A 27,814-nucleotide genomic window follows, 5' to 3' on the forward strand; every position below is an offset into this window, starting at 1 on the left:
CAGTGGCACAATCATGGCTCACTGCAGACTCAACCTCCCAAGTTCAAGTGATCCTCCTGCCTCAGCCTCCCGAGTAGCTGGAACCACAGGTGTACACCACCACATCCGGCTAATTTTTAAAAAAATTTTAATAGAGACAGGGTCTCACTATGTTGCCCAGGCTGGTCTCAAATTCCTGGGCTCAATTAATCCACCCACCTCAGCCTCCCAAAGTGCTGGGATTACAGGCGTGAGCCACTGCACCCAACCTCCAAACTCCTCAACATCACACCCCACGGGAGTGCCCTCCTCACTTCTCACATGAGGTGGATTTTTACGGCTCGCTTCTTCACCAGAAATCCCCAACTCTGGCCATCCTCAGACACTGCCCGCGGCATCCCTGCAGTACTGCCTGGCGTACTGGCCCATCACAGCTTTGGTACATACTTGAAGCGGACCTTCTCCTCCATGTCCAGGGGCGGATCCTGTGTGATGAGGCTCACCAGCTCCTCCATGCACTGCTGCCTGCACAGGAAATCCAGCAGCTTCTGGTTCTGAGCCTTACACTCCTGCAAGATGTCATCTTCATCCATTAACTCCTGCAGCGTCACATGCTCCTTGTCCAGCAGCTTGTCAACGTGGGACGTGGTGTTCAAGTCAAACTTCCAGAACATTGTGACGGCCGCGGAGCTGCAAGCGAGGGCAAAGGGGTCACTTCTCTCACCTCTGCAAATCCAGCTTCAGCAGCACTAGACCCAAGACCCAGAAGTCCATCTGCAGCATGAACACACACAATTCCCAGGGCTCAGGATGGTGATGCCCATCAGGAATGGTCTGGGCTCACAAAGTTCGCAGAGACTTCCCAGCTGCTTGGCAGCTCTGAGGCTGCACCCCAGCTCCAGGACCTGCCTCTCCAGGTTCTCCTCTGGGCTAAGCCCCTCCTTTGCCCTCATTCCCCACACTGTCCCCCATCCACCAGCACGCTCAACACGCTCCTCAGTGTTCTTTCTTGCTCTGTGGTTCTGTTCGGCAAATGCACCCAGGTGTCTCTCCCCCATGTGTCAGGGATGCCTTCTGTCCTGAGTGAACACTGGACACCTCCCCTCCAAAAGTCTCACATCTGTGAGCAAACTCAGCAAGTCAAAATCAAGACAGATGATGCCGCCTGACCCTGCGCTCACTCCTCTGCCACCCCCCGCCACCCGGCCCCTCCACGCATCGTCCCCATCTTGCTGAATCACACTCAGGGTTATCTCTGAAACAGGCACCTCCTCACACGTGCACCAACCGGGCACTAGGTCTTGCCACAGGCGCCTGAGGAATCACCACTGATCCAGCCCCTCCTCTGCTTCCCAAACATCCCGGCTCTTGCTGTCGTTGTCTGGACAGACAAGGTTTGTCCTCCTAGGGTCTTACATGTCACTCTGTAGGCCAGGGCTGGTTAGCAATAAAGTTTTCACTATTCTGATAGAAAGTGAAAACATATAGGCCGGGCGCGGTGGCTCAAGCCTGTAATCCCAGCACTTTGGGAGGCCGAGACGGGCGGATCACGAGGTCAGGAGATCGAGACCATCCTGGCTAACACGGTGAAACCCCGTCTCTACTAAAAAAATACAAAAAATTAGCCGGCGAGATGGCGGGCGCCTGTAGTCCCAGCTACTCGGGAGGCTGAGGCGAGAGAATGGCGTAAACCCGGAGGCGGAGCTTGCAGTGAGCTGAGATCCGGCCACTGCACTCCAGCCTGGGCGACAGAGCGAGACTCCGCCTCAAAAAAAAAAAAAAAAAAAAAAAAAAAAAAAAAAAAAAAAAGAAAGTGAAAACATAAAGCCCACATCTTTAACAAAGTTAAAACTTTATGGGAGATTACAAATCTTTTCAATGTTACATGAAACATTATTTTAAAAATTATAAATAGTAGGTAGAATTTATCTTATCTAATATTTTTACTTAGAAAAATAAAAGGCTGACCACAGATGTAAATACCCAGGTTTGTCTGTCTGTAAAGCCAGTGCTGCTCTAGGACCCCTGACATGGGAGCCTCCACCGTCCAGCCATATTCCCACAGCCTCTCGCTTTTGCTAATTTGAACTCACTTGATGTCTGCACATCTTATCTCAGCTTCAAAACCTCTCCTGGCCCCAGATGTCCACTAGGCTACTTTCTACAGCATGCCACTGGGTCCTCTGGGCACCTCCTGGGTCTCCTGGACCCCATCTGCACTACAAGGACACTGCATTTTTCTTCCCATGCAAACTGCACTTTCCTACTTGTATCCTTCTGCACAGGCTCCGTACCAGCTGCAGCTAAGGGTGTGGCCCTGCAGCCCCTAACCTATCCACACCACTGGGGTGGGCCCTTCTCATGGACTTAGATGTGAAGAGCCCAGAGGTGGAGCTCTTAAGGCCCCAAAATGAAGCTGCTTTGACTTTCAGCACAAGTGACTCCATATATACACTGACACTACATTCAGTTTTGATTCTGGGGTGTGGGGGAGTTCTTTTTTTTTTTTTTTTTGGTAGAGACAGGGATTCACTACGTTGCCCAGGTTGGCCTTGAACGGCTGAGCTCAAGAGATCTGCCCGCCTTGGCCTCCCAAAGTGCTGGGATTACAGGCGTTGAGTCACCACACCTGGTCTGCATTCAGTTTTCCTTCTGGGTCTTAAGATCTTCCTTATTCTTCTTGTAAGGGGTGTGGATAGATATTTATGAGTGGTAGCAGCAAACTTCAGAGGACCAGAAATAATGATTCCTAAAAGGACTTTCAGGAAAAGATGGCTGCCTCCACACACATACGGGATGCTCCTCTCTCCGAAATGCACTACGTCTCACATACCTGGATGACACACAACCCAGGAAAAGCAGCAAATCCCACCTTGTCAAGGCTTTTTTTTTTTTTCCTCCAAAATCAGAACTTGCAAGATAGGGCAGTTAGAGGTGACTTGTGGGCAGTCCTGTTTCTAGCCACAGAGAAGATGGAAGGCTGGGTGGATTACAAGAGACCATCAACGAAATAGGATCCTGTTAGAAGAGTTTTTCTAGTAGGATCATTTAAAACAACCGGATTAATCCAAAAGACCAAAGCTAAAAATAAAAATACAAGGAGATAAGCAACAAAAACAGAGGAGATAAATTTAAAAAACCAGCAAGATACCAGACATAAATTCAACCATTTCAATAAGTGCATTAAATGCAAATAGTCATTTCAATTAAAGATAAACATTGTCAGATGGGATTTTACTTTTTATTTTTTTTTTGAGACGGAGTCTCGCTCTGTCGCCCGGGCTGGAGTGCAGTGGCCGGATCTCAGCTCACTGCAAGCTCCGCCTCCCGGGTTTACGCCATTCTCCTGCTTCAGCCTCCCGAGTAGCTGGGACTACAGGCGCCCGCCACCTCGCCCGGCTAGTTTTTTGTATTTTTTAGTAGAGACGGGGTTTCACAGTGCTAGCCAGGAGGGTCTCGATCTCCTGACCTCGTGATCCGCCCGTCTCGGCCTCCCAAAGTGCTGGGATTACAGGCTTGAGCCACCGCGCCCGGCCGGGATTTTATTTTTAAAGATGGTGTTTCGCCATGTTGCCCAGGCTGGAGTGCAGTGCCACAATCATAGCTCACTGCAGGCTCAAGCAGTCCTCCCATCTCAGCCTCCCAAGTAGCTAGGAGTATAACCGAGCAACACCATGACTGGCTGATGTTTAAATTTTTTATAGAGACGGGGTCTCGCTATGTTGCCCAGGCTGGTCTTGAACTCTTGGTCTCAAGCACCTTGGCCTCCCAAAGTGTCAGGATTTCAGATGTGAGCCACTGCATCCGGCCTGAATTTTCTTTTTTTCTTTTTTTTTTGAGACAGAATTTCACTCTGTCACCCAGGCTGGAGTGCAGTGGCACGATCTTGGCTCACTGCAATCTCTGTCTCCCGGGGTCAAGCGATTCTCCTGCCTCACCTTCCTGGGTAGCTGGGATAACAGACATGTGCCACCATGCCCGGCTAATTTTCGTATTTTTAGTAGAAATGGAGTTTCATCATGTTGGTCAGGCCGGTCTGGAACTCCTGACTTCGTGATCTGTCCGCCTTGGCCTCCCAAAGTGCTGGGATTACAGGTGTGAACCACCACGCCCGACCCTGAATTTATTTTATTAGTTGACACATATTTAAGGATTGTTATGTCTGCTTCTTTTTTTTTTTTTTTGAGACAGAGTTTCGCTCTTGTTGCCCAGGCTGGAGTGCAATGGTGCAGCTGGCTCACTGCAACCTCTGCCTCCCGAGTTCAAGCGATTCTCCTGCCTCAGCCTCCCAGGTAGCTGGGATTACAAGCATGTGTCACCACGCCCAGCTAACTTTTTGTATTTAGTAGAGACAGGGTTTCACCATGTTGGCCAGGCTGGTCTTGGAACTCCTGACCTCAGGTGATCCACCTGCCTCAGCCTCCGAAAGTGCTGGGAATACAGGTGTGAACCACCACGCCTGGCCTGTTATGTCTTCTTGATGATTAATTCTTCGATCATTTTGAAATGTCCTTCATGATCTCTGGCAATATACCTTGTTTTGAAGTCGGCTTTGTCTGATATTAACATAGTACACCATTCTTACCATTCTTGTGACTCATGCTTGGTATGTCCTTTAACATCCTTTGACTTTCAACCTACTTGTGTCTTTATATTTAAAATGTTTCTCTTGAAAAACAGCATATGGGCCAGGCGCAGTGGCTCATGCCTGTAATCCCAACACTTTGGAAGGACGAGGCAGATGGATCACTTGAGGTCAGGAGTTTGAGACCAGCCTGACCAACATGGTGAAACCCCATCTCTACTAAAAACACAAAAATTAGCCGGGTGTGGTGGTGCGTGCCTGTAATCCCAGCTACTTGGGAGACTGAGGCAGGAGAATCGCCTGAACCCGAGGCGGCGGAGGTTGTAGTGAGCCAATATCACATCACTGCACTCTGGCCTGGGTGACAGTGAGACTCCATCTCAAAAAAAAAAAAAGAAAAGAAAAATCTCTGCATAACAAGAACATTTCTATGTTTCTATTACCTCTCCCCACATTATAAGAAACACTCAAAAATGATCACATCAGGCTGGGCACAGTGGCTCATGCCTATAATCCCAGTACTTTGTGGAAGGCGGGCGGATCACTTGATATCAGGAGTTTGAGCCCAGCCTGGCCAACCCCATCTCTACTAAAAATATAAAAATTAGCCAGGCTTAGGGGCGCACATCTGTAATCTCAGCAACTCCGGAGGCTGAGGCAGAAAAATCACTGGAATCCAGGAGGTGGAGGTTGCAGTGAGCCAAGACTGTGCCACTACACTCCAGCCTGGGCAACAGAGCTAGACTCCGTGAGAGGCGTCCTTTAAGAGCTCACTGCAATGGCACTGGTTCAGTTACAGCTAATTTCACTGTCGAAGAAACGGACTCCAGAACATTTACTAAGATAATATGGCAGACTTCTTTTTTCAAATTTTTCTCCTATCTGCACAACCACACCCTATCTATCCTCCAAAGAGATGCTAGCATCTTCCTGGTTGGCCCTACCTACAGGGAAGACCTTTCATTTCCTTCCCTACATGACCTCAAGGTCAGCACCGGCAGCATCTTCAGAACAAACAAGTGGTCATGGCCAATGGCTTGTCGGTTTAAGGCATTTCTGGTTACACCGGGAGTCTCAACAGAGCATAAGGATCCTCTCACATTCTGACTCCCATCCTCAGTGGTCCGTCTGGGATGTCTAGCACAGTATGATCAACGTCTTCTCGATTCTTACCCAATGCTAAACGAAAGGAACTTGAAGTTCAGCTTCTTTACTTTTTCAGGATGGCATATCCGTCAGACAGAAGGTAGATTTCAACAGAAATGTTGCCCACATGACCATACAGTTCCACGAAAGAGCCCTTTAAAAAACAACATTCTGTGATAGAGACTGTTGCTAAGAGAAAATCAGAATCTGAAATGCCCTATTAACTGGCCACAAATCGATTGTGTTTTTGTTTTGGTTTTTTGAGATAGAGTCTCATTCTGTCCCCGGGCTGGAGTGCAGAGGCGCAATCTCGGCTCGCCACAACCTCCACCTCCCAGGTTTAAGTGATTTTCCTGCCTCGGCCTCCCGAATAGCTAGGAATACAGGCACCTGCCACCACATCTGGCTAATTTTTGTATTTTTTGTTGTTGTTGTTGTTGAGACGGAGTCTCGCTCTGTCGCCCAGGCTGGAGTGCAGTGGCCGGATCTCAGCTCACTGCAAGCTCCGCCTCCCGGGTTTACGCCATTCTCTCGCCTCAGCCTCCCGAGTAGCTGGGACTACAGGCGCCCGCCACCTCGCCCGGCTAATTTTTTGTATTTTTTTTAGTAGAGATGGGGTTTCACCGTGTTAGCCAGGATGGTCTCGATCTCCTGACCTCGTGATCCGCCCGTCTCGGCCTCCCAAAGTGCTGGGATTACAGGCTTGAGCCACCGCGCCCGGCCTAATTTTTGTATTTTTATTCGAGACGGGGTTTCACCATATTGGCCAGGCTGGTCTTGAACTCCTGACCTTGTGATCTGCCCACCTCAGCCTCCCAAAGTGCTGGGATTACAGGTGTGAGCCACCGTGGCTAGCCCTTTTTAAAAAATGTTATGTCTATTTTTGAGACAGCGTCCTACTCTGTGAGCCAGACTGGAATGTAGAGGCCTGAACTGAGCCACTGCCGTCTCGAACTCCTGGGCTTAAGCAACCCTCCTGTCTCGGCCTCTCAAAGTGCTGAAATTACAGGCATGAGCTACCTCCAGTATTTTGGCTTTTTTTTTTGAGATAGGGTCTTGCTCTATTGCCAAAGCTGGAGTGCAGTGGTGGGATTTTGGTGCACTGCAGCCTCAACTTCCCAGGCTTAAGTGATCCTCCCTCCTCAGCCTCCCAAATAGCTGGGACTACAGGCATGCGCCACCACACCCAGCTAATTTTTGTACTTTTATTTGTAGAGACAAGGTTTTTCCATGTTACCCAAGTTGGTTGTTTTTTTTTTTTTCTTTTTTTAATCCTAAAAAATTTTTTTTGTAGAGATCATATCTTGCCATGTTGCCCAGGCTGGTCTTGAACACCTGGGCTCAAGCAGTCCACCTGCCTCAGCCTCCCAAGGTGCTGGGATTACAGCATGAGCCTCTGGCAACTGGCCACTGTTTTTCTTCTAAAGATTTATGATCAAAGTCCTAGCTCTGCAGTGTGACCTGAGGCCACTTACATGATCTCTCATGCCTTGATTTCCTCACCTATAAAATGCAGCAATCAACATCCCCTGTGGTGAGGATTACTAAGTTACGCCACATAAAGGCTCTCGAGCAGTTCCAGCACATTTCATCCTCAAAGACCCTCAGCGCAGAGATGGAAACAGAGATAAGGTCACTGTGCCCACAGAGGGCATGCTCCGTGGAGAGATGGAAACAGAGATAAGGTCACTGTGCCCACAGAGGGCATGCTCCGTGGTGGCCCAACCTGTGCCCTCATACCTCTCTCCCTCTTCCACCTTCAGGACATCACACTGTCAGCTCAACTGCAACCTGGTAGGAGAACTGACACCATGGAAATCAGCAAGTGTTACAAACCAGGAGGGTTTTTCCTCCCCAGAAAGCCCATTGTTAAACATTTACCAACATGCCACTGGACAGGCGGAATGCTTGATTTCCATTTGGCCCAGAAAAATATGGCAACATGAGCCCTTGAAGCACAAGGACTATTTGTACAACCAAGGAACAAACAAGACTATGTCGATTCTGGGCATAGTCCACTGAGAAAAGACCAGGAAAAAAAGTCTAACTTTAAAAAGGGGGTGGAGTGGGGCAAACAGGTTAAATAAAAATCCAAAATCAGAAGTGAAAAGAGGCCAGGCACATGGCTCATGCTTGTAAAATCCCAACAACTTAGGAGGCCGAGGTGAGGAGGTTCACTTGAGCCCAGGAGTTCAACACAAGCCTGGGCGACACAGCAAGACTCCAGCTCTATGAAAAAACTTTTAAAAAATTAGCTGGGCATGGTGGTGTGCACCTATAGTCTCAGCTACTCGGAAGGCTGAGGCAGGGGGATTGCTTGAGCCCAGGAGGCTGAGGCTGCAGTGAGCTATGATCATACCCCTTCACTCCAGCCTCAGTGATACAGCAAGACCCTGTCTCAAAAATAAATAAACGATTTTAATTTAATACATAAATAAAGTTCTCAAAGGCTGCTTCTTCCCAAAAACAGTAGCAAGGTACTGCGGAAGAGCAGGGCAGATAGGAAGAGAGGGCCTGGATCCACACCCTCCACCTGTGTGACTGCAGGCATGTGTGGGAGAAATTCTACTTGTCCCCGGTTTCCAGTCTCCCTTTCTTCAACAGAATGGAGGTCAGCTGGGTACATGGCCACCCGCCTTTAGCCTAACTTTTCCAGCCTTCCTTACAGCCAGTTATCATCATGTGACTAAACTCTGGTCAATGGGTTGGGAGTAGAAGTGATACTGGAACCTCAAGCTCTTACTGTTGTGAGCTTCCTTGGTTCTGATTTTTCCGCCTGGTGGGAAACCAAAAACCATAAAGACCCTTTTACATCCACGAGGGGAAGCCACAAGCTGAGGAAGGCCACCTGGCCAACCAGACTGTTAGAGGAGAAAGAAACATGCTTGCATCTCAAGCCGCTGTTCTTTGGGACCTCCTTTCTGCAGAAGCTCAGTTTGTATCTTACTGTAATTTGAGCAAGGTTCTTTACCTCCCTGAGTCTATGGCTTGAATAAATAACCACTCCAAAACTCATGTTAAAAAACTTAAGGCCCCATCCTGGCTAACGCGGTGAAACCCCGTCTCTACTAAAAAATACAAAAAAACTAGCCGGGCGAGGTGGCAGGTGCCTGTAGTCCCAGCTACTTGGGAGGCTGAGGCAGGAGAATGGCGTGAACCCGTGAGGCGGAGCTTGCAGTGAGCTGAGATCCGGCCACTGCACTCCAGCCTGGGCGACAGAGTGAGACTCCGTCTCCAAAAAAAAAAAAGAGAGAAAAAAACTTAAGGCCAGCCGTAGCGGCTCACACCTGTAACCCCAGCACTTTGGGAGGCTGAAGCAGGTGGATCACCTGAGGTTGGGAGTTTGAGACCAGCCTGGCCAACATGGCAAAACCCCATCTCTACTAAAAATACAAAATTAGCTGGGTGTGGTGGTGGGCACCTATAATCCCAGCTACTCAGGAGGCTGAGGCAGGAGAATCGCTTGAACCCAGGTTGCAGAGGTTGCAATGAGCCGAGAACGTACCATTGCACTCCAGCCCGGGAGACAGAGCAAGACTCCATCTCAAAAAACAAAACAAAACAAAACAAAACAAAACAAAAAACTTGGCCGGGCATGGTGGCTCAAGCCTGTAATCCTAGCCCTCTGGGAGGCCGAGGCGGGTGGATCACGAGGTCAGGAGATCGGGACCATCCTGGCTAACACGGTGAAACTCCATTTCTACTAAAAATACAAAAAATTGGCCAGGTGCGGTGGCTCAAGCCTGTAATCCCAGCACTTTGGGAGGCCGAGACGGGCGGATCACGAGGTCAGCAGATCGAGACCATCCTGGCTAACATGGTGAAACCCCATCTCTACTAAAAAAATACCAAAAAAAAAAAACTAGCCGGGCGAGGTGGTGGGCGCCTGTAGTCCCAAATACTCGGGAGGCTGAGGCAGGAGAATGGCGTAAACCCGGGAGGCGGAGCTTGCAGTGAGCTTAGATCCGGCCACTGCACTTCAGCCCGGGTGACGGAGCGAGACTCCGTCTCAAAAAAAAAAAAAAAAAAATTAGCCAGGCGTGGTAGTGGGCACCTGTAGCCCCAGCTACTCAGGAGGCTGAGGCAGGAGAATGGCATGAACCCAGGAAGTGGAGCTTGCAGTGAGCCTAGATCGAGCCACTGCACTCCAGCCTGGGAGACAGAGCAAGACTCTGTCTTAAAAAAAAAAAAAAAAAAAAAAAAAAAAGTGGCCGGGCGCGGTGGCTCAAGCCTGTAATCCCAGCACTTTGGGAGGCCGAGACAGGCGGATCACGAGGTCAGGAGATGGAGACCATCCTGGCTAACACGGTGAAACCCCGTCTCTACTAAAAAAAAAAATACAAAAAACTATCCGGGCGAGGTGGCGGGGGCCTGTAGTCCTAGCTACTCGGGAGGCTGAGGCAGGAGAATGGCATAAACCCGGGAGGCAGAGCTTGCAGTGAGCTGAGATCTGGCCACTGCACTCTAGCCTGGGCGACAGAGCGAGACTCCGTCTCAAAAAAAAAAAAAAAAAAAAGCTGGGCGCAGTGGCTCATGCCTGTAATCCCGGCACTTTGGGAGGCCGAGGCAGACAGCTCACCTGAGGTCAGGAGTTCAAGACCAGACTGGTCAACATGGTGAAACCCTGTCTCTACTAAAAATACAAAAATTAGCTGGGCATGTAGCAGGTGCCTGTAATCCCAGCGACTCGGGAGGCTGAGGCAGGAGAATCGCTTGAACCCGGGAGGCAGAGGTTGCAGTGAGTCACTGTGCCATTGCACTCCAGCCTACGGGAGAAGAGTGAGACTTTGTCTCAAGAAAAAAAAAAAAAAAAAAAACTTAATCCCTGGCTGGGTGTGGTGGCTCATGCCTGTAATCCCAGCATTTTAGGAGGCCGAGGTGGGTAGATCACCTGAGTCAGCAGTTTGAGACCACCCTGACCAACATGGTGAAACTCTGTCTCTACTAAAAATAAAAATCAGCCGGACGTGATGGCGGTGCCCGCCTGTAATCCCAGCTACTCGGGAGGCTGAGGCAGAAGAATCACTTGAACCTGGGAGGGAGAGGCTGCTGTGAGTCTAGACTGCACCACTGCTCTCCAGCCTGGGTGACAGAGTGAGATTCTGTCTCCAAAACAAAACAAAACTTAATCCAAGTGTGGCAGTATTGAAAAGTAGGGCCTTTAAGAGGTAATTGGATCGTGAGAGCTCTGCTCTCAAGAATGGATTAATCCATTCGTGAATTAATGAGTTATCATGGGAGTGGAACTGGTGGCTTTATAAAAAGAAGAGGTTAGGTACGGTAGCTCAGGCCTGTGATCCCAGAACTGTGCAAGGCTAAAGGCAGGAGGCTCACTTGAGGTAAGGAGTTTGAGACCTGCTAGACATGGCAAGACCCTGTCTCTATGGAAAACAAAACAAAACAAAATTAGCTGAGCATGGTGCTGGGCACCTATAGTCTCAGCTACTCAGGAGGCTGAGTGGGGAGGATCGCTTGAGCCCAGGAGGTTGAAGCCACAGTGAGCCGTGATTATGCTACACTTCCAGCTTGGGCAACAGAGTGACACCTCATCTCTTAAAAAAAAAAAAAAAGGAATAAAGACCTGAGCTAGTACATGAACACACTCAGCTCCCTTGCCACGAGATGCCCATGCCACCCTGGGCCACCACAGTGTCCCCAGCAGCAAGAAGGCCCCCACCAGATATGCCTCTCAACCTCGGACTTCTCAGCCTCCATAACTATATGAAAGAAATTTCTGGCCAGATGCGGTGGCTCACACCTGTAATCCCAGCACTTTGGGAGGCCGAGGTGGGTGGATCATGAGGTCAGGAGATCGAGACCATCCTGGCTAACATGGTGAAACCCCGTCTCTACTAAAAACACACAAAAAAATTAGCTGGGCGTGGTGGCGGGCGCCTGTAGTCCCAGCTACTCAGGAGGCTGAGGCAGGAGAACGGCGTGAACCCGGGAGGTGGAGCTTGCAGTGAGCCGAGATGGCACCACTGCACTCCAGCCTGGGTGACAGAGCAAGACTCCGTCTCAAAAAAAAAAAAGAAAGAAAGAAATTTCTTTTCTTTATAAATTACCCAGTTTCAGGTATTCTAAACAGCAGAAAACAGGTTAAGACACTGGGCTTCATAAAAAATAATATTTTCGGCCGGGCGCAGTGGCTCAAGCCTGTAATCCCAGCACTTTGGGAGGCCGAGACGGGCGGATCACGAGGTCAGGAGATCGAGACCATCCTGGCTAACACTGTGAAACCCCGTCTCTACTAAAAAATACAAAAAACTAGCCGGGCGAGGTGGCGGGCGCCTGTAGTCCCAGCTACTCGGGAGGCTGAGGCAGGAGAATGGCGGGAACCCGGGAGGCGGAGCTTGCAGTGAGCTGAGATCCGGCCACTGCACTCCAGCCCTGGCGACAGAGTGAGACTCCGTCTCAAAAAAAAAAAAAAAAAAAGGCGGGCGCGGTGGCTCAAGCCTGTAATCCCAGCACTTTGGGAGGCCGAGACGGGCGGATCACGAGGTCAGGAGATCGAGACCATCCTGGCTAATACAGTGAAACCCCGTCTCTACTAAAAATACAAAAAACTAGCCGGGCGAGGTGGCGGGCGCCTGTAGTCCCAGCTACTCGGGAGGCTGAGGCAGGAGAATGGCGGGAACCCGGGAGGCGGAGCTTGCAGTGAGCTGAGATCCGGCCACTGCACTCCAGCCCTGGCGACAGAGTGAGACTCCGTCTCAAAAAAAAAAAAAAAAAGGCCGGGCGCGGTGGCTCAAGCCTGTAATCCAGCACTTTGGGAGGCCGAGACGGGCGGATCACGAGGTCAGGAGATCGAGACATCCTGGCTAATACAGTGAAACCCCGTCTCTACTAAAAATACAAAAACTAGCCGGGCGAGGTGGCGGGCGCCTGTAGTCCCAGCTACTCGGGAGGCTGAGGCAGGAGAATGGCGTAAACCCGGAAGGCGGAGCTTGCAGTGAGCTGAGATCTGGCCACTGCACTCCAGCCTGGGCGACAGAGCGAGACTCCGCCTCAAAAAAAAAAAAAAAAAAAAAAAAAAAAATTTTCTTCAAAAGGCTACAGGAGTTACATAACGCACCTGGCATATTTTCAGTGCTCATCAAATCATACTTGAATTTACTAAATGAGTGAAAGAAGGGATGTGATGTCACTAATACGCATGAGCTCAAAAGCGTTCATCCTTCTCCTTTTTTTTTGAGATGGAGTCTCGCTTAGCCGCCCAGGCTGGAGTGCAGTGGTGTGATCTCAGCTCACCACAACCACCATCTCCCGGGTTGAAGCAATTCTCCTGTCTCAGCCTCCCGAGTAGCTTGGATTACAGACACCCGCCATCATGCCAGGCTAATTTTTGTATTTTAGTAGAAACAGGGTTTCACCACATTGGCCAGGCTGGTCTTGAACTCCTGATCTCAGGTGATCCGCCCACCTTGGCCTCCCAAAGTGCTGGGATTACAGTCAGAGCCACCGCACCCGGCCTCATCCTTCTCCTTTTTAAGTTAATTTTTAACACCCACCCTCTCATTTCCCAGTGGCAGAAAGATAACAGCCCCATATGGCTGCTTGTCTTAAGCACAGCAAGAAAGAAGGAAGCTGAGGAGGCTAAGTCCTATATATTCTCCATCATAAACAAGAAGGCCCAAGGAACTCACAGAAAGCAAAGAGAGAGGGAACAAGACATGCCTGGGGGCCAGGACTTAACACTACCTGGCGCTCCTTCCTGGCCACCACTTACCAAAAGAGAAGCAATCTCTCTACTATGGTAAGATGCTATTCTCTGGTGTGGAATTCTATATTTGGGAAAACGTGGGCAATCCTAAAAACAAAAATTAAAAACTAAAAAATACAGTCAATTCTTTACCCAAACAGCAGAATAAGACTTCCAGGCCGGGCGCGGTGGCTCAAGCCTGTAATCCCAGCACTTTGGGAGGCCGAGACGGGCGGATCACGAGGTCAGGAGATCGAGACCATCCTGGCTAACACGGTGAAACCCCGTCTCTACTAAAAAAAAAAACTACAAAAAACTAGCCGGGCGAGGTGGCGGCGCCTGTAGTCCCAGCTACTCGGGAGGCTGAGGCAGGAGAATGGCGTAAACCCGGGAGGCGGAGCTTGCAGTGAGCTGAGATCCGGCCACAGCACTCCAGCCTGGGTGACAGAGCGAGACTCCGTCTCAAAAAAAAAAAAAGACTTCCAAAAGGACTCATGATGTAAACACATTCTTAATAAGAACAGGACCACCGGAAAAACCAGCACACTTGGGCAAACCAGGGCTGACGGGCACCTACCAACACGAAAACACCAGCATCTTAAGACGTTTGACACGTGGAATGAATTGGAATCCTTCAGTCACATCTTGAGGATTCGTGGACCCCTTCGTTTTCATATAATTTCAAAATCAGGCTGGGTGCGGTGGCTCACCCTGTAATCCCAGCACTTTGGGAGGCCAGGACAGATGGATCACATGAGGTCAGAAGTTTGAGACCACCCTGGCCAATCTGGTAAAAGCCCATTTCTACTAAAAACACAAAAATTAGCCAGGTGTGGTGGCACATCCCTGTAATCCCAGCTACTTGGGAGGCTAAGGCAAGAGAATCACTTGAGCCTGGGAGGCAGAGGTTGCAGTGAGCTGAGATTGTGCCACTGCACTCCAGCCTGGGTGACAGAGTGAGACCCTATCTCAAAAAAAAAAAAACAAAAACAAAAAACGCCGGGTGCAGTGGCTCACGCCTGTAATCCCAGCACTTTGGGAGACTGAGGCGGGCGGATCACGAGGTCAGGAGATCGAGACCATCCTGGCTAACATGGTGAAATTCCGTCTCTACTAAAAATACAAAAAATTTGCCGGGCGTGGTGGCGGGCACCTGTAGTCCCAGCTAGTAGGGAGGCTGAGGCAGGAGAATGGCGTGAACCCAGGAGGTGGAGCTTGCAGTGAGCCGCGATCGCGCCACCGCACTCCAGCCTGGGTGACAGAGTGAGACTCCATCTCAAGAAAAAAAAAAAAGAACTGACTGTATTGTAGCTTTGGATCATTTTGGATTTTCTACATATACAATAGTATCATCAATGAATAATAGTTTCTTCCTTTTTAATTATTTTATCTCCTTATCCTCTTTTTCTGATTTATTGGGCTAAGACTTCCGTCACTATTCTCAAGTGGTAAAAGCACGTGCCCTGTCTTCTTTCCATTTTCACAGGTTTTCAATATATTATCATTTATTTAATGGTTGCTAAAAAAACTGTTGCAACTTTTCCTTACAAGAATAAAGGAAGGTCCACTACTTTCTCTTCACTAATTTGGAAATTGTACACTGTTTCTATTCTTACAATAATTTCTTAGAACTTGTAAACTGCAATTATTAAAATCTACAGCTAATCCCTATCCTAGTTTGCCCTGGTTTGGATATGGTTTCTTTGGCCCCACCAGGCCTCATGTTAAACTGTGATGCCCAGTGCTGAGGTGGGGCCTGGTAGGAGGTGTTTAGGGTATCGGGGCAGATCTCTTGTGAATAGTTTGGTGCCATTCTTGAGGGAGTAACTGAGTTCTCACTCTTTTTTTTTTTCTGAGACAGAGTTTCATTCTTGTCACCCAGGCTGGAGTGCAATGGCGTGATCTTGGCTCACTGCAACATCCACCTCCCAGGTTCAAGCGATTCTGCTGCCTCGTCCAGCTAATTTTTATATTTTTAGTAGAGATGGGGTTTCACCACCTTGGCCAGGCTGGTCTCGAACTCCTGACGTCAGGTAATCCACCCGCCTCGGCCTCCCAGAGTGCTGCGGTTACAGGCGTGAGCCACTGTGCCCGGCCAGTTATCATTCTTAGTTCCCAAGAGAACTGGCTGTTGAAAGAGTTTGCACCCTCTCTGTCTCTCTCTTCCTCTTTGTCACCACGGGCTCTCTACAAGCTAGCTTCCCTTTGGCTCCCCTTGAACTTCCGCCATGAGCAGAAGCAGTCTGAAACTCTTACCAGAACCAGAACTGTGTCAAATAAACCTCTTTTCCTTATAAATTACCCACCCTCTGGTATTCCTTTATAGCAACACAAATGGACTAAGACACAGCAACTACAAAGACTGGAATGTTTTAACTTCATTTACTCTCCTTCATGACTTACATGTTACTATTTTCATGTATGATGCAATTCTACCTTGATTTTACCCCATAGATATTATTACATTACTAAACAATTAGTGGGGTGTTTTGGAGGGGACAGGGTTTCGGTCTGCCAGCCAGGCTGGAGTACCGTGGTGTGATCACAGCAACGTGAACTTCTAGGACTCACATGATCCTCCCATCTCAGCCTCCTAAGTATCTGGGACCACAGGAATGTGCCACCATGCCCAGCTAATTTTTATTTATTATTGGTAGAGACAAGGTCTCCCTACGTGGTCCAGGCTGGTCTCAAACTCCTGGGCTCAAGTGACCCTCCCAAAGTGCTGGAATTACAGGCAGGAGACACTGCACCCAGCCAATGTTAATTTGAATTTTCTCACATATTTGCTTTGCATTGTTCTTTGAATCTCAGTTCTTCTATTTAGGATCAGTTTTCTGCCTAAAGTCCATTCTATTTTTTATTTTATTTTGAGACAGGGTCTCATTCTGTCACTCAGGCTGGAGTGCAGTGGTATGATCTTAACTTACTACAACCTCCACCTCCAGGCTCAAGTGATCCTCCCACCTCAGCCTCCCAAGTAGCTGGGACTACAGGTGTGCACCACGGCTCCTGGCTAACTTTTGTGTTTTTTTTTTTTGTAGAGACAGGGTTTCACCATGTCACCCAGGCTGGTCTCAAGCTTCTGGACTCGAGCAATCCACCCTTCTTAGCCTCCCAGAGTGCTGGGATTACAGGCCTGAGTCACTGCGCCTGGCCTGTTCTTGAGAATTATATTTAGTAAAGCACTGTGTTTTACCCTGTTTCTGCTGCTATAACAAAATATCTTAGACTGGGTAATTTATAAATGACAGAAAATTGTATCTCACAGCTCTGGGATATGGGAAATCCAAAACCGAGGCAGCAGCAGATTCAGAGTGTGATGAGGACCTAATTTTCATAGATGGTGCCTCCACTGTGTCCTCACATGGCAAAAGGGACTAACAGACTCCCTCAAGCCCTTCTACAAGGCACTAATCCCATTCATGAGAGTGGAGCCCTCACAACCTTATCATCTTCTAGGCCTCACCTTTTTTTTTTTTTTTTTTTTTTTTTTTTTTGAGACGGAGTCTCGCTCTGCCACCCAGGCTGGAGTGCAGTGGCCGGATCTCAGCTCACTGCAAGCTCCACCTCCCGGGTTTACGCCATTCTCCTGCCTCAGCCTCCCGAGTAGCTGGGACTACAGGCGCCTGCCTCGTCGCCCGGCTAGTTTTTTTTGTATTTTTCAGTAGAGACAGGGTTTCACCGTATTAGCCAGGATGGTCTCGATCTCCTGACCTCGTGATCCGCCCGTCTCGGCCTCCCAAAGTGCTGGGATTACAGGCTTGAACTTTTTTTTTTTTTTTTTTTTATTAATTGGGACAGGGTTTAACTTGCTCAGGCAGGAGTGCAGTGGTGCAATCATGGTTCACTGCAGTCTCAATCTCCTGGGTTCAAGTGATCCTCCTGCCTCAGCCACCCAAGTAGGTGGGTGTACAGGCAGGCCCCACCATGCCCAGCTAATTTTTTTTCTTTAGAGAGATAGAGTTTCACCATGTTGCTCAGGCTGGTAGGCCCCACCTCTTAAGACTACTGATTGCATTGGGGATTAAGTTTCAATATGAATTCTGGAGGAACACAAACATTCAACTACAGCAGATAATTTTTTTTTTTTTGGAGACAGAGTTTTGCTCTTGTTGCCCAGGCTGGAGTGCAATGGCGCCAGTCTCAGCTCAACATAACTTCTACCTCCCAGGTTCAAGCAATTCTCCTGCCTCAGCCTCCCAAGTAGCTGGGATTACAGGCATGCACCACCACGCCCGGCTAATTTTGTATTTTTAGTAGAGATGGGGTTTCTCCATATTGGTCAGGCTGGTCTTGAACTCCCGACCTCAGGTGATCCACCTGCCTCGGCCTCCCAAAGTGCTGGGATTACAGGCGTGACCCACCACGCCCAGCCCACAGCAGATAATTTTTTTGAAAGATAATTTTTCCTGATATAAAGTTAGAAGTCAGGAATATTTTACTTTCAGCACAATGAAAATATTACTCCACTGGTTCTGGTTTCCATTGTGGCACTTAAGAAGTCAGCCATCATTCTTACTGCTGCTCAGATAAAGTTGATCTGTCTTTTTTTTTTTTTTTTTTTTTGAGGCGGAGTCTCGCTCTGTCGCCCCCGGCTGGAGTGCAGTGGCCGGATCTCAGCTCACTGCAAGCTCCGCCTCCCGGATTTACGCCATTCTCCTGCCTCAGCCTCCCGAGCAGCTGGGACTACAGGCGCCCGCCACCTCGCCCGGCTAGTTTTTTTTTCGTATTTTTAGTAGAGACGGGGTTTCACCGTGTTAGCCAGGATGGTCTCGATCTCCTGACCTCGTGATCCGCCCGTCTCGGCCTCCCAAAGTGCTGGGATTACAGGCTTGAGCCACCGCGCCCGGCCAATCTGTCTTATTAGTTTATTTTAAGATCCCTCTGTCTTTGGTGCTTTATAGTTTTACTCTCCTTTGGCTAACTATAAATTTTCTTTTTATTTATCCTGCTTACCATTCATTTGTCTTTTCAAATCTGTAGACCTCTTTTGAGACACTCGCCCAGACTAGAGTGCAGTGGTGCAAGCTCAGCTCACTGCAAGCTCCGCCTCCCAGGGTCACGTGATTCTCCTGCCTCAGCCTCCCGAGTAGCTGGGATTACAGGCATGCGCCACCATGCCCAGCTAATTTTTGTATTTTTAGTAGAGATGGAGTTTCGCCATGCTGGCCAGGCTGGTCTTGAACTCCTGACCTTGTGATCCTCCCGCCTGACCTAAATCTGTAGATTTCACTGATTCTGAGAAATTTTAGTCTTTAGCCGGGCGCGGTGGCTCAAGCCTGTAATCCCAGCACTTTGGGAGGCCGAGACGGGTGGATCACGAGGTCGAGACCATCTTGGCTAACATGGTGAAACCCTGTCTCTACTAAAAAAAAATACAAAAAACTAGCCGGGCGACGTGGCAGGCGCCTGTAGTCCCAGCTACTCTGTCTCAAAAAAAAAAAAAAAAGAAAAAAAAAGAAATTTTAGTCTTTATCTTTCCTAATAGTAAATCTGCCTCGTTCTCTCATTTCTCTTTACAGAACATTAAGTAAACATTCATTAGACACTCCCCCTCGATGTCCCATGTTCTAGTCTATGTATCCCATCATTTTCTCTGTGCTTCATTCTGGGTAATTCCTCCTGACCTGTTTTCTGGTTCAGTGATTTTCACTTCACTGTATATATTTTTTTATTAAACCCCTACACACTGAATTATTATTATTATTATTATTATTATTATTATTTTTTTTTTTTTTTTTTTTTTTTTTGAGATGGAGTCTCGCTCTGTCGCCCAGGCTGGAGTGCACTGGCCGGATCTCAGCTCACTGCAAGCTCCGCCTCCCGGGTTTACGCCATTCTCCTGCCTCAGCCTCCTGAGTAGCTGGGACTACAGGCGCCCGCCACCACGCCCGGCTAGTTTTTTGTATTTTTTAGTAGAGACGGGGTTTCACTGTGTTAGCCAGGATGGTCTCGATCTCCTGACCTCGTGATCCGCCCGTCTTGGCCTCCCAAAGTGCTGGGATTACAGGCTTGAGCCACCGCGCCCGGCCTTGAATTATTATTATTATTGAGAGAGGGTCTCGTTCTGTTACCCAGGCAGGAGTGCACTTGCACATTAATGGCTTGGCCTCCTGGGCTCTAGTGATCCTCTCACCTCAGCCTTTCAAGCAGCTGGGACTACAGATGTGCACCACCACAGCTGGCTAATTTTTAAAATTCTTTGTAGAGACAGGTTTTCACCATGTTTCCCAGGCTGGTCTTGAACTTCTGGGCTCAACTGATCTCCCTGCCTCTACCTCCCAAAGTACTGGGATTACAGGCATGAGCAACCACACCTGGCCTGAATTCGTGATATTGGATGTTTTATTCTTTATTTCTAGACGTTCTATTTGCTCCTTTTTCAAATATTCTAGATCACCTTTTATTGTTTCCTACAAATATTTTTATGTTGTTAAATATTTATTTCTTTAAAAATAGGCCAGGCGCAGTGGCTCACACCTGTAATCCCAGCACTTTGGGAGGCTGAGGCAGCCAAATCACGAGGTCACGAGATCGAGACCAACCTGGCTAACACAGTGAAACCCCATCTCTACTAAAAATACACAAAATCAGCTGGGCGAGGTGGCGGGCGCCTGTAGTCCCAGCTACTCAGGAAGCTGAGGCAGGAAGATGGCGTGAACCCAGGAGGCGGAGCTTGCAGTGAGCCGAGATCGTGCCAGTGAACTCCAGACTGGGCAACAGAGCAACATTCCATCTCAAAAAATAAAATAAAAATAAGCAGCACACTCAGCCAGCGTGCTGGATCACACCTGTAATTCCCGCACTTTAGGAGGCCAAGGTGGGCAGATGGCTTGAAGCCAGGAATTCGAGACCAGCCTGGGTCACATGGCAAAAATCAATTTTTACAAAAAATACAAAGAACTAGCCAGGTGTGGTGGTGTGTGCCTGTAGTCCCAGCCACTCGGAAGGCTGAGACAGAAGGATCACTTGAGCCCAGGAGGCAGAGGTTGCAGTGAGCCAAGATCACACCACTGTACTCCAACTCCAGCCTAGGTGACAGAGTAAGATCTTCTCATGCACACACAAAAAGCACACTTTTTTAATGGTCTGTCTCTAACAATTCCAATACCTAAAGTCTTTGAGAAAGCGTTTCTACTGGTTTTTCTGTTTTGGTTTTCTGGGGGTTTTTCTGAGACAAGGTTTCACTTTGTCACCCAGGCTGGAGTGCAGCGGTGCAATCACAGCTCACTGCAGCCTCCAACTCATGGACTCAAGCCATCCTCCTGCCTCAGCCTCCCAGTCCGCTGGAATTACAGGCATGAGCCACCACGCCTGAACTGTACTGGTTTAACTCAGGGTGGCTTATTTCCTTGTGTGCTTAGTCATTTTTGTCTGTGTACTATTAATCACTGTCCTTAAAAAATAACTGCGGGCGGATCACCTGAGGTCAGGAGTTCAAGACCAGCCTGGCCAACACAGTGAAATCCCGTCCTTGGCCGGGCGCGGTGGCTCAAGCCTGTAATCCCAGCAATTTGGGAGGCCGAGACGGGCGGATCACGAGGTCAGGAGATCGAGACCATCCTGGCTAACACGGTGAAACCCCGTCTCTACTAAAAAATACAAAAAAACGAGCCGGGCGAGGTGGCGGGCGCCTGTAGTCCCAGCTACTCGGGAGGCTGAGGCAGGAGAATGGCGTAAACCCGGGAGGCGGAGCTTGCAGTGAGCTGAGATCCGGCCACTGCACTCCAGTCCGGGCGACAGAGCGAGACTCCGCCTCAAAAAAAAAAAAAAAAAAAAAAAAAAGAAATCCCGTCCTTATTAAAAATACAAAAATTAGACAGACACACGCCTATAGTCTCAGCTACTTGGGAGGCTGAAGTAGGAGAATCACTTCAACCCGGGAGGCAGAGGTTGCAGTGAACCGAGATTGTGCCATTGCACTCCAGCCTGGGTTACATTGTAGTAAGACTCCATCTCAAAAAAAAAAAAAAAAAAAAAAAAAAAAAATCTGCAGGGATTCTTTGTATCTTAGGACGCAGGTAACTTCTTCCAGTGAGGTTTTCTCTCTGTTTCTGTCAGATGACAAGCTAGAAACACCTTGAATTAAATTCATGCCTGATTTCCCTTAACTACCAGGCAATGTAACCTGGGCTAAAAATCCTCACAAAGGCCAATATATAGCCACAATTCTCAGACACAGTTTTTTTCCCTTTTCATCTTTTTTATGCTACATTTAGTAAAAAGACAACCAGGCGGGGACAAGGAATGGTGTGAGGCACATGTGTCTCCAGTCTGCCCTCACACCTTGAGGATACAGCCCTTCAGAGTTCCATCAGTGTGGGGAGGGTCTCCTTTAGGCTATTTACCTTGAGAGAAGTCCAGCTTAACTACTGTTCTTTTCACCCTACAAATCCTCTAAAATCAAAGCCCCACTTTGTCTACATCAGCAAACGCCCTCAGGGCAAAAGCAGACTCCATTCTACGGGGTTTGAAGGTGTTTAAATTATCTTCCTACGTTATTTTCAGTCAGATTTTGATGGAAAAGTTCCTTACTTTTTTGTCAGTTCTTTTATTTTTTTTTTAATCTAACAATTGTGGTTGTTTTTCTGGGGTGGGGGTGGGGGAATAGAAGGTAGTCTAAATAACCTAGCCTAACATTCTCAAAAACATAAAACATTGCCATTTTTCTTACAAAATGTATTTGATGGCCGGGCGCGGTGGCTCAAGCCTGTAATCCCAGCACTTTGGGAGGCCGAGACGGGTGGATCACAAGGTCAGGAGATCGAGACCATCCTGGCTAATACAGTGAAACCCCGTCTCTACTAAAGAATACAAAAAACTACAAGGCGGGCGCCTGTAGTCCCAGCTACTTGGGAGGCGGAGGCAGGAGAATGGCGTGAACCCGGGAGGCGGAGCTTGCAGTGAGCTGAGATCTGGCCACTGCACTCCAGCCTGGGCGAGAGAGCCAGACTCCGTCTCAAAAAAAAAAAAAAAAAAAAAAAAATGTATTTGATAACACGATTCTATAATGAAACTTATATGCTCTTGTCACTTTGAGGAATTATTCTACTCTTTACTGGCTTCCATTCATGCTGATGAGACATCTGTTGTCAACCTAGCTAATGTTCCATTTTAGGTAATCTGTTTTTTGCGCTTACTTTTTTTTTTGTCTTTTTTTTTTTTTTTTTTCCTTTTTGTGGAGAACGGGGGTCTCGCTATATTACCCAGGCAGGTCTCGAACTCCTGGGCTCAAGCTATCTTCCCGCCTCTGCCTCCCTGAGAGCTGGGATTACAGGCCTGAGCCACCACACCCGGCTGGGTTTTTTTCTAAAAATACTGATTGGAACATACTGTGATTCCTAAACCTATGAATTTATGTCTTTTATTAGTTTCTGAAAGTTCAAAGTTATTAATACTTTGAATAATACCTCTCTTCAGTATTCCCGAATTTTTCATTCAAGAATTCCAACTATGTATTTACTACCATCACTGATCTCTCAGGGCTGCACTTTGGATAATGTCTTCCACTATGTTTCACTTTACTAATTCCATCTTCATCTATGTTTAATCTGTTTAATCCATATATTGAATTTTGGTGGTTTTTTTTTTTTTTGAGACCGGGTCTGGCTCTGTCACCCAGGCTGGAGGGCAGTGGCACGATCTTGTCTCGCTGCAACCTCCACCTTTCAGACTCAAGCCATCCATCCGCCCAGCTGAGTTATCTTAATTTTTAATGCACCAAAGTGTTCACAGAAATTGTATTTGGCCGAGCACGGTAACTCACACCTATAATCTCAGCACTTTGGGAGGCCAAGGCAGGAGGATCACTTCGGCCCAGGAGTTCAAGGCCAGTCTGGACAACACAATGAGACCCCATCTCTAAAAAAGTTTTTTTAATTAGCCGTGGTGGGCCGGGTGCGGTGGCTCACGCCTATAATCCCAGCACTTTGGGAGGCTGAGGCGGCTGGATTGCTTGAGGTCAGGAATTCAAGACCAGCCTGACCAATGTGGTGAAACCCCGCCACTACTAAAAACACAAAAATTAGCAGGTCATGGTGGCTGGTGCCTGTAATCCCAGCTGACTTGGGAGGCTGACGCAGGAGAATCACTTGAACCCGGGAGGCGGAAGGTGCAGTGAGTCAAGGTCGTGCCACTGCACTCCAGCATGGGCAACAGAACTAGACTCCATCTCACACACACCAAATATATATATAAAAATTAGCCATGGTGGTGCATTCCTATAGTCCCAGCTACTCAGGAGGCTTAAGTGGGAGGGTCCTTTCAGCCTGGGTGTACATGGCTGTGGTGAGCTACAATCACACCACTGCACTCCAGCCTGGGTGACAAAAAAATATAAAATAAAGAAATTATATTTACACGGTGAAACCCCGTCTCTGCTAAAAAATACAAAAAACTAGCCAGGCGAGGTGGCGGGCGCCTGTAGTCCCAGCTACTCGGGAGGTTGAGGCAGGAGAATGGCGTAAACCCGGGAGGCAGAGCTTGTAGTGAGCTGAGATCCGGCCACTGCACTCCAGCCTGGGTGACAGAGCGAGACTCCATCTCAAAAAAAAAAAAAAAAGAAAGAAATTATATTTATTCTAATTTATCCAGCATCTAACTGAACTGCAATGGAGAAGCCTCGTAAGAGAATCTAATACGGCTGGAAGCAGGGGTCCTTCCCTCCCTTTTTCATTTTCTACATAACTGTGTGGCTTGAATAGCAACCGTGACCATGTATATGCTATATCTCACATGTTCCCCACAAATGAGACAGCATACATACCTCATTACATATGTGCAAAACTGTTCCCATTTTGTCAGAATTAAACTTTGGGCCGGGCGCAGTGGCTCACACCTGTAATCCTAGCACTTTGGGAGGCCAAGGAGGGCGGATTGCAAGGTCAGGAGTTTGAGATCACCCTGGGCAATATGGTGAAACTCCATCTCTACTAAAATTACAAAAATTAGCCGGGTGTGGTGGTACGCGCCTGTAGTCCCAGCTACTTGGGAGGCTGAGGGAGAAGAATTGCTTGATCCTGGGAGGCGGAGGTTGCAGTGAGCCGAGATCACTGCATTCCAGCCCGGGCAACAGAGCGAGACTCCGTCTCAAAAAAAAAAAAAAAAAAAAAAAGGAATTAAACTTGGGCTTGGAAAGACCAAGTAACTTGCTCAAAAACACACAGAGCATCTCAAAACCAGACACAGGAGGATCAAAAACCACCAAAAGACAAGAGACCATGAATACACCTTCTATTTTTTTTTCTTTTTTTTCAAACAGAGTCTCGCTCTGTCGCCTAGGCTAGAGTGCGGTGACACGATCTTGGCTTACTGCAACCTCCACCTCCCGGGTTCAAGCGATTCTCCTGCCTCAGCCTCCTGAGTAGGTGGGATTACAGGTACACACCAACACGCCCAGCTAATTTTTGTATTTTTAGTAGAGATGGGGTTTCACCATGTTGGTCAGGCTGGTCTTGGACTCCTGATCTCGTGATCCGCCCGCCTCAGCCTCCTAAAGTGCTGGGATTACAGGTGTGAGCCACCATGCCCGGCCAGCACATCTTCTAAACTACATTTTTTGCTGTGACCCATCTTCGAACTTCCACCTATATAGACCTTTTGTATAAATTACACAATAAAACAGAATCAAATTGAAAAAGAAACTTAGCTTACCTTCTATGGAAATCTCTTGTTTAAATCATGTATTCAGGCAAAATAGAAAAACATTTGTGGTTTTTTTCTTGGAGTATATGCAGCTTTAAGAAAATTTTTTTCATTCAGTGGAAGATTTATAATCTCTTTACCTGAAAAATAAGAGGAAAAATCTTATTTTAAGTTCTTCCTTGGTAAAGTTAACTTATCAAAATGGTAGACAACAGAAAAAGGAGGCAGGGCACTGTGGCTCACACCTAAAATCCCAATACTATGGGAGGCCAAGGCGGCAGATCACTTGAGTCCAAGAGTTCAAGACTAGCTTGGGTGACATGGAAAAACCCCATTTCTACCAAAAAATACAAAAATTAGCCGGGTGTGGTGGTGCACGCCTGTAGTCCCAGCTACTCGGGAGGCTGAGGTAGATCACTTGAGCCTGGGAGGCAGAGGTTGCAGTGAACTGAGATTATGCCACTGCACTCCAGCCTCCGTGACCAGAGACTGACCCCATCTCAAAAAATAATAATAATTACAACATTTAAAAAACAGAGCAATGGAAGAACATTTATCATCTGTCCCTTGAATATAAATGTTGTCTTTGATTTCATAATTCAACTAACAAACATGACACTTAAATGATATATTAAGGTAGATTTTGTTTTTTTTTTTTCAGAGATGGGGTCTCACTATGTTGCCCAGGGTGGAAAGCAGTAGCTATTCACAGTTCCAGTCCCACTACTAATCAGCATGGTAGTTTCTGATGTGCTCCATTTCCAACATGAGCTGGTTCACGCCTCCTTAGGCAACCTGGCAGTCTTCCTTTTCTGGGAGGTCACCAAATGGATGCCGAACTTAGTGCGGACACCCAGTTCACACAGCACATTACAGCCTTCAAGTGATCCTCCTGTCTCAGCTTGCTGAGTAGCAGGAATTACAAGCACAAACCACTGTCCCTGGCTATATTATAACTTTAAAATTCCATTTTATAATTATCCTAGTCCCAGGTGAAATAATGTATTTAATAATTTGTGGGATGGGTGGAGTATTATGTTTAATTGGTGTTGTCAGGTATGAAGTCCTTCAGAAAATAAAATTTCTGTTTTAAAAGGTCTGATTTTTAGCTCTTGAACCCACCATCACTTAAATTTCCAATGATTATTAAAAATACTTTAAAATCAGGATTGCCAATACCCTGACCTTTAAAAAGGATTTCTTAGAAATAGGTCCTACATTTGTGGCTGGGCGCAGTGGCTCACGCCTGTAATCCCAGCATTTTGGGAGGCCGAGGCAGGTGGAACATGAGGTCAGGAGTTCAAGACCAGCCTGGCCAACACAGTAAAACCCTGTCTCTACTAAAAATACAAAAACTAGCTAGGCTAAATGGCAGGCGCCTGTAATCCCAGCTACTCAGGGGGCTGAGGCAGGAGAATCACTTGAACCCAGGAGGCGGAGGTTACAGTGAGCCGAGATCGCACCACTGCACTCCAGCCTGGGCAAGAGTGAGACTCCATCTCAAAGAAAAAAAAAAAAGACAGAAAGAAAAGAAAAAGAAGAAATAGGTCCTACATTTAAACTTTTTTCTTTAAAACGTGGTGTGGCTGGATGTGGTGGCTCATACCTGTAATCCCAGCACTTTGGGAGGCTGAGGTGAGTGGATCACGACGAGATCAGGCATTCGAGACCAGCCTGGCCAACATAGTGAAACCCCGTTTCTACTAAAAATACAAAAAATTAGCTGGGCTTGGTGGCAGGCGCATGTAATCCCAGCTACTCGGGAGGCTAGGGCAGGAGAATCACTTGAACTCGGGAGGCGGAGGTTGCAGAGAGCCGAGATCGCGCCACTGCACTCCAGCCTAGGCAACAGAGTGAGACTCCTCCATCTCAAAAAAAAAAAAAAAGAAATAGGTCCTACATTCAAACTTTGTTCTTTAAAACATGGTGTGGTTGGACGTGGTGGCTCACGCCTGTAATCCCAGCACTTTGGGAGGCCGAGGCGGGTGGATCACTCCAGCCTGACCAACACAGTGAAACCCCATCTCTGCTAAAAATACAAAAAATTAACTGGGCATGGTGGCAGGCACCTGTAATCCCAGCTACTGGGGAGGCTGAAGCAGGAGAACTGCTTGAACCTAGAAGGCTGCAGTGAGCCGAGATCGCGCCACTGCACTCTTAGCCCTGGCGACAGTGCAACACTCCGTTTCAAAAACAAACAAACAAACAAGCAAGACATGGCGCATAGTTCTGTGCACTGTTAGTATCTGGAAAGCATTTTGAGAGATCAATGGAAAGCTAAACATTCTAAATTTAACATGAATACACTTCTTTTTGATTCAGAACATAAAATCAGATCTTTCAAAGTAAAAAAAAAAAGTGTCAGTCACTGTTGAAGTTGGGTGATGAGTACATAGATGTTAATTATGTTTTCTCTACTTTTGCATATTTTTACATTTCATATAAAAATCAAACAAAAGGCGGAATGTGGTGGCTCACATCTGTGATCCCAACACTTTGGGAAGCCAAGGCAGGAGGATCACTTAAGTTCTGGAGTTTAAGACCAGCTTGGGCAACACATTCAGACCTTGTCTCTATTTAACAAACAGTTTTCAGTTAGCTGGGTGTGGTGGCATGCACCTGTGGTCCCAGCTACTTGGGAGGCTGAGTGGGAGGACTGCTTGAGCCCAGGAGTTCAAGGCTGCAGTGAAAGGCCAGGTGCAGTGGCTCACACCTGTAATTCCAGTACTCTGGGAGGCCAAGGTGGGCGATCACTT

At 47.7% G+C, this 27,814-nt stretch overlaps 1 protein-coding gene across 29 annotated transcripts in view; it reads right to left on the bottom strand.

Annotated features, from left to right (window-relative positions):
• Nucleotides 1-27,814, bottom strand: part of PPP6R2 (protein phosphatase 6 regulatory subunit 2) — a 101,370-nt gene that overhangs the window by 50,088 nt on the left and 23,468 nt on the right. For 12 of the 29 annotated variants that reach the window (XR_004442418.1, XM_033233447.1, XM_033233439.1 and 9 more), the window contains exons 2-4: nt 25,068-25,198; nt 13,990-14,137; nt 427-669 (exon numbers count right to left, since the gene is read on the bottom strand). Coding sequence is in view for 25 of the 29 variants with exons in the window: in XM_033233447.1 (XP_033089338.1) it covers nt 427-669; nt 13,990-14,087 (341 nt within the window). In the remaining 4 variants the exon portion in view is untranslated. Of the gene's footprint in view, nt 1-426; nt 670-2,851; nt 3,061-5,737; nt 5,865-13,989; nt 14,138-25,067; nt 25,199-27,814 lie in introns of all 29 variants that reach the window. The other 17 variants (XM_033233463.1, XM_033233448.1, XM_033233459.1 and 14 more) reach the window with 4 other exon arrangements.

This window comes from Trachypithecus francoisi, unplaced genomic scaffold, assembly GCF_009764315.1.
Source record: "Trachypithecus francoisi isolate TF-2019V2 unplaced genomic scaffold, Tfra_2.0 Lachesis_group14, whole genome shotgun sequence".
NCBI classification, from domain to species: domain Eukaryota; kingdom Metazoa; phylum Chordata; class Mammalia; order Primates; family Cercopithecidae; genus Trachypithecus; species Trachypithecus francoisi.